The following is a 7,175-nucleotide window of genomic DNA, read 5'->3' as shown; positions in this document are numbered from 1 at the left end:
TTATAGCGCTTAACACAAAGGTGTCAAGTGCCTTGATGTTTCTACTGGTCGCATCTACATCTCTCAAGACGTTGTTTTTGATGAGACTAAGTTTCCCTTTTCCGATCTTCATCCCAATGCCGGAGCTCTCCTTCGCAAAGAGATTCTTATCTTGCCCTCTAGCCTTACCGGAATCACCCAAGGGGAAAATAATTGTAGTGACTCAATGTTAACTAATGCTCATAACCACGTCTCTGAGTTGTGTGATGATGCAGATGATGATAACTATGAAGAAACAGGTGCAGAAATAAGCAAAAATGATGCAGAAAGCGCTCCCGACACGACACATTTTATGTGTCCAGAATTGGAGAGCGGATCCTCCTCGAGATCCATTCCCCTACAGACTGACAGCGGATCGTTCTCAGGATCTGGCCCGCACCAGGACGGTAGTGCGTAGGATCCCGTGTCGCCTGCCCGTCGCGGCTCCACATCCGCCATGCGGCGCCCCGCCCCTGGCCCAGATGCTCCCGCCGGCCTGCACCACTCGGACGCCCCCACGCAGCGCACCGAGACCCGCTGGGCCGCTGCTGGGCCCCTCCACTACGAGCGCCGCCCGTCGACCGGGGCGCAGCCCCGTCTGGCGCCAGGCGCGGGCTCCAATACCGATCCGGCCCTGCCTCCTGCCGCTTGATCCGGCGCGGATTCGGCTGGGCCCACCTCATCATCGCGGCATGATGGGCCTGCGCTGGATTTGTCCCGCAGCCTCGGATCTTCTGCGCCGCGTTCTGCCTCGACCCTAACGCCTCACGCTCCAGATGCCACAGACGATCCGTCTGGCTCGGATGCAGACGAGGCGATACTTTTCTATGGTGCTTTTAGCATCTTTTTGTATGGTTTCTTGACAACTCTCGTCTTTCAGATGTAGATAACCTATGGCGACTGCCATTGCAGATGGCATGAATTATCTCTAGAGACCAAATCACTGCATTTAGTTTAAGTGGAATACAAGAATAACATGACCACATTCCGTCCCAAAATTTGAGCTGAATACAAGAATAATAATACAATATTTTTTCATGATAAGCGAACAATTCTATATGAGTAGCCAAACAGTGTCAACTACAGATAGATAACAAAATGTTACAAGGACCAGAAGACAAATATCTGAGGTCACACAATGTCAAGGAGATCATAGTTGAAAGTTTTTCCCAGCCGAAACCTAAGCCTCAAGACAGGCCATTCGCCCAGTAGCTTCGTCAGAATGGGCAACAAAGCTACAGTAATGCAAATTGCAATGGCCAACCAGTGGAGATGTGGGGCCAACACCGTATATAAACCAGTTGAAAAGGTTGTGGTAGTTGCCACATATGCAAACCACATGAGCTTCTTAGTAAAGGATCTATAGTAACTCGTAATCCTCCCACCTTGCCATGATGCATATGAAGGCGGCAGCAAATGAAGAGCACATTGCTAAGGTATCAGAGATCAAGAATGCCTGAAATGCAACCTTGCGAGCCATGACGGGAAGTCCCTCGCTTCCAGCACCATTGCTGTATCCTCCAGGTAGGGTGAAAGCAGCAGCAAAGGCAATCTCTTCTGTCAAATGGCAAATAGTAAATGAACTCTCCAGGTTACCCTTCTTCCTATCACTCCTTCTGTCTTCATACATCTCCCACTCTGGGTCAACCCATTCAACTATCTAAGTGATTTCCAATTGACACATGACAAATTATTGTAAGCATCAATTCCATCAAAACTACAATTAATAATGACATAAAGAACAACAGAATAACTGCAGTAAACAATGACATGTGCACTACACTAACCCTAAATAAACTAAAGAACAACCGAGTATGTGCACTGCAAACCAACCTCCTAGACAAATTATTTAAGCAATGAACTTTACAAAAAGTACAGCAGCTACAAAGCACACTAAACTTTAAGCAACTGATACTAAACAATAACTCAACTTTGAGCATCTGACACTAAAAAATAACTGAACTTTGAGCATGTGACACAATCACTAAGCTGTCCAATTAAAGAATGAACACCTGACACTAAACACTTACTGAATTTTGAGCATCTGAAACTAAACAATCACTAAGCTCCCCAATTAAACAATGATCATCTGCACTGCAAACTAAGCTCTTGGCCAATTATAAAATTAATATCTTCTGGCCAAATTAAATATACAAGAAGTGCATCAGCAATTGCCTACTCCAATGATGAGCATCAGTACTACTAAATGGCTTAATAATGATCATCAGTACTACTAAGAAATGGCTAAACTAAAGAACATGAGCATGTGCACTGCATCTGCGCTGGACTTCTCTACACACCATCTGAACAGGAGCATGTATACTATCAATTTTAATACAACTAACAGAGATTGTGCAGAATCTTACTTTCTAAGCACAAACTAAGAACCTCCTGCCCATGTCAAATGCCTCAAAGGCAATACGCCTCTCAGCTGGCAGACGATGGTGCTCGCAAGGAACAATGGGTCCTGCCTCAATGCCCATGTACTCTTCGCCTTCAATGCTAGCAGGGATCTATAGGTGCAAAATGAATAAAAATCCCCAAATCAAAGATCGAATCCCCTCAATCCCCAAAGCAGAAAACATAACCCTAACCCTACATCCACCACTCACCAGGTACTTCATGCCGTTGTTGGAGGAGTTGATGTACAACAGGCTAGAGTAGTCGTTGCTACTCTCGTCCTCATACACCATGGCGGGGTGGCGGTGATGGTGGACTGTGCGGCGGCCGATAGCGAATCAGAGAGAGGAGGGCGAGGCTGGATTCAAGGCCGAGAGTGAGGTGGGCGGCTTGGTTCGACCCAGCCCAGCCATTTACACTGACCGAGTCGGCCTCGTCCTAGTCAGCGAAGCGGCACGCGCTGGTTGGCCAGTGTGTCACCTGACAGGTGGGGCCGTGCGATCAAATACAATGTCAATACGAGATTATACCATGTTGAGACCATTTTGCAACAATTAGGCGCATAGATGTTACTGACATGAAAAAAGGTGACTAGTGATACCCGTTACAACGATGTGGTACTTTCTTTCCGTGCAATTAACTCGAGCCATGGAAATGAGATCCGACGGTGCACAGAAAGGCCTGTGCTATGCTGCTGCGTCCGTCTCTGCTACACTTGTCTCTCTGTCCGTCGGAATGGCAATCGGAACGGCAGCAGCGGCGGCGGTGCGGCGCAGCCTCGGCGCCGCAGTCCCGGACCTCGCCGTCGCCCACCTCTGCTGCCCCTCGACCCCCGTCACCTACAACGCAGCCCACCTCCCGCCCACGCCGGCCACCCTCCTCGCCCTCCTCCGCCGCGCGCCCGCGCCCGCGCCGCACCCCACCACCGCCGTGCACGCCTGCCTCCTCAAGACGGCCTACTTCCGCCCGGGGGGCTGCACCGTCCCCAACTCGCTGCTCGCCTCCTACGCAACATCCGGCGACTCCCTTGCCGCGGCGAAGCTGTTCGACGAAATGCCTCTTAGGGACGTCGCATCCTGGACCTCCATGATGCGGGCACACCTCGCGGGGGGCTCGGCCTCCCAGGCCCTGTGCATGTTCAGGGACATGCTCGCTGGCGGCGACGACGCACCGGAGCCGGACGGGGTCGTCCTCGTCGTCGCGCTCCGCGCCTGCGCCGAGCTCGAGGACCTGGCGCTCGGGGCCTCCCTGCACGCCCTCATGGAGCGCCGTGGGCTGCAGGGCTGCGATGTCTTCGTCGCCAACTCGCTCGTCGACATGTACGCCAGGTGCCTGGACCTGCAGTCCGCCAAGAAGGTGTTCGACATGACCCTGAGCAGGAACGTGGTGTCCTGGAACACCATGCTCTCCGGACTCGCGCGCACCGGCCGTGCCACCGACGCGCTAGACCTTCTTGCCTCCTCCTCGTCCTTGCTGAAAGAGGGCAGCGACATCGGCTTCGATGAGACGACGTTGGTGGTGCTGCTTCAGCTGTGCAAGAGGCTCGAGGGCGGCCAGGCCATGTGGTGCCGGTCTGTCCATGCCGCGGCCGTGAGGAGGGGGCTCCTATTGTCCTCGACAGGCCTGCCTCTGTTGAACGCCCTGCTGGACGCATACGCCAAGTGCGGCCTGCTTGAGCACACGGTCAGGCTGTTCCGCGGCATGCCTGAGAGGAACATCGTCACGTGGAGCACCGTCATCGCTGGATGCGTCCACAATGGCCGGCCTGGCGAGGCGATCGCGTGCGCCGTCGTGATGAGGGAGGCCGGGGAGACGCCCAACTCGGTCACCATACTGAGCGTCCTCGAGGCATGCGCAGACTGTGCGGAGATGGCAGCGTCGAGATGCGCCCACGGCATGGCGCTCAGGAGTGGGCTAGCCTTGGAGCGGGACGTCAGCAACGCTCTGGTGGACATGTATGGTAAATGCGGCAACCTGGCTGCGGCGACGAGGGTGTTCAATGCGATGCCGCGAAGGGACGTGCTCACCTGGAACTCCATGATTGGCGCTCTGGGGATGAATGGCCGCGCACGTGATGCCCTCGCCCTCCTCGACAGGATGGAGCAGGAATGGGACATCATGCCGAACGGTGTCACGATGCTGGCCGTGCTGTCGGCATGCGCGCACGGAGGTCTGGTAGAGGAGGGCGTGGCCTGCTTCGAGAGGATGACGGCGACACACTCGGTTGAGCCACAGGTGGAGCACCTATCGTGCGTCGTCGACATGCTCGCGCGTGCAGGGGACCTTGAGGGGGCCGCTAGGGTCATCGAGGAGAGGATATCCACCAGCAGCAGTCCAGCAGCCTGGAGTGCGCTGCTAAGCGCCTGCAGAGGCTACAGCAGCGACTCGAGTGTTGGACGTGATGCTGCCTGCCGCGTCCTGGAGTTGGAGCCGGGCAATGCGGCGGGGTACCTGATGTCGATGGGCGTGCCCGGCGCTGGCGAGACGGCAGCGCGGATGCGACAGCTGATGAGGGAGAGGGGAGTAGGGGTGACTGGCGGACACAGCATGGTGCAGGTGGGGTGCAATGCTCACAGCTTCATGTCATGGGATGGATGCCACCCTGACAGAGGGCAGGTTTACTCCATGCTACATCTCCTGCATCAACAGATGCTGCCGCCTACTCCTCCACATCCAAACCACCATCATCTTACCTTATTATCACACAAGTGTCATGATTAAGGTACATACGAAGTCCTCACCATCATCTATGTTTATCAACCTGGTTATCTATAATATACTGTATATGCTAGTAATTAGGCTGAATTCTGTAGTGCATTTTGAGTGCGTGCTTTGGATTTGTTCAGTGCAATTCTCAGTATGGTTCTTTCATGACCTGTAGATGATTGATATGGGTGGGTACGCATATGGAAGGAAATGCAGGATTGCATTTCATTTCTTCTGTGGTAATACTGGAGACGCCAAAGGTCAAAACAAGATGACATTTTTTGAAACCGATGATGCTGTGTTTACATCGTTCGCCATTGCCATCTGCAGGTTCGCCACCGGCTCCATGAGATACTGCGGAATGGGTTGGAAGGCGGAGTGATCTCCGTCTTGCCCTCGAGCATCTTCAGTTCTTGACCACCACGCTCATTGACGGCCTCGGCTGCACGCACTAGAACACCACCTTGCACATCCTCTCCACCAGCCCTCTGCAACGCGATTCATGGCGGACTGTTGCCACCATGAGTTCCATCAGCTCGCCAGCTTCGTACCTGGTCCATGCGACCATGAGGAACCATTGCTGGCTGCTCTTCGGCGTGGCATCGACATCTTGGTTACTACCATGCTTGACGATCTTCAGGAGGAGCATGCCGAAGCTGTAGACATCACACTTCTCGGTGATCCAAACCTCCAGTGCGGTGTGCCCAAAAGTGCTGCGTCCGCGGGACAGAGACGTGCGTGTCGCAACGGTTGACGAGGCTTGCGAGGCCAAAGTCGGCCACCTTGGGGCTTGGGCCTGAGGGTGCCGTCGAGGAGGTATCTTGCTGTTGCTAACTTGAATGGATTTGTCATTTTTGAATAGCCTAACTTGTTCTTCCAAGGATGGATGAGTAATAGAAATATCGCGAGTGTCATTACCGGTGGCAATCAGTTGGTCTGCGTTTTTGGTAAGAGAATAGCAGTGTTGTTCCTGTCATCTTCTGGTTTACTGTATGCTACCTATTGCATTATATTAGATTATGGTTAGACTTTTAAACATCAGTATGATTTTTGGTCTCATAGAGATTTTCTGTTCAAAACTTTTCAGCTTATGTGATAGATGTGCAATAAATGAATTGGTGCGATTCATTATTGTTCGTCTAATGTTGCACACCGTGAACTGTAGATTTTTTGGTATTTTTTTCCTGGAGGCTGGTATGTTATCAAGTTGTTTGTGCTACCAGCTGGATGAGTCCCTCTTTAATGATGTCCACTTGTTACACAGCTTGTTTCTTTTTGTGCCCTGATCTAATTTTATGAATAGGAACAATGTTATATTAGCACTTCCGTTTCAGAGGCGTCTGTGATATCCATAATCCATTTGAGTGGTTTTCGTCAGTAACTTGATTGGTCTTGTATAATCATTCCATGCTGGTTCATTTCCTAATATGTTCCCTTTTCCTGGCTGGGCCTGTAAGCATTCTTTTATTCTACTGGTTGGAGTATGTGTATAGCTGACCTGTGGGCATTCTTTTATTTTTGGTGTCGTCTAGGTTTTGTGTTTAAAACTTTTCAGCTTATGTGATAGCTGTGCACTCGATGAATTGCTGTTCGTTTGATTTTATTACAGAGGGGGTGCTGGTGGATACAAAAATGCTTCTCCTGGGTCCTGGCAACTACGGTGGCGATAGCCTGAATCAAGGGGGTGGAGCACCTGCTAAGTGATCTCAACCTTGATGGTGCTTGCAAGGAGGATGCTCTTTGCAAGGAGGTTTGATGCGAGCACGAAGAGAAGCGATGGTCACGATGGCTTTCTTGGGGACGACTTCCAGGATGAAGATGACCATGTCAGTCCCGTTAGAAGAAGCAGCACCGGCCGAATAACTCTTATGGATTTGTTCTCCATGACCACATTGATTTGCATCAGCTGCTTGTTATATACTACTACTACTTGCTCTGTAAATAGATGTACTACGAATAAGGGGGTTCGATCGAGGGAGAACACAATGCCAAAAGGTCAGCAGGGTTTACCCAAATTGGTCGTTCATTAACTCATACTGGAGTATAATTTT

At 51.7% G+C, this 7,175-nt stretch overlaps 1 protein-coding gene across 6 annotated transcripts; it reads left to right on the top strand.

Moving 5' to 3' along the window:
• The first annotated feature begins 3,096 nt into the window (after nt 1-3,096).
• LOC125530980 (pentatricopeptide repeat-containing protein At2g17210-like) lies at nt 3,097-7,098 on the top strand. 6 transcript variants are annotated; one of them, XR_015609254.1, is made up of 4 exons: nt 3,097-5,140; nt 5,300-5,363; nt 5,455-6,071; nt 6,734-7,098. XR_015609254.1 is itself a non-coding variant. In XM_048695399.2 (2 exons), exon 1 carries the CDS (start codon nt 3,154-3,156, stop codon nt 5,137-5,139), a length of 1,986 nt encoding a protein of 661 aa, XP_048551356.1. In that variant the 5' UTR covers nt 3,097-3,153; the 3' UTR covers nt 5,140; nt 6,734-7,098. The 6 variants fall into 6 exon arrangements, 1 of the variants encoding a protein (XP_048551356.1); XR_007293030.2 differs by having other exon boundaries at nt 5,300-5,384; XR_015609255.1 differs by lacking the exon at nt 5,300-5,363.
• The last annotated feature ends 77 nt before the right edge of the window (nt 7,099-7,175 follow it).

This window comes from Triticum urartu, chromosome 1A (assembly GCF_056163025.1).
Source record: "Triticum urartu cultivar PI428250 chromosome 1A, HENAU_Tu73, whole genome shotgun sequence".
Classification (NCBI taxonomy): domain Eukaryota; kingdom Viridiplantae; phylum Streptophyta; class Magnoliopsida; order Poales; family Poaceae; genus Triticum; species Triticum urartu.
The sequence above is the reverse complement of the archived record's forward strand: the minus strand, read 5'-3'. Positions and strand labels throughout refer to the sequence as shown.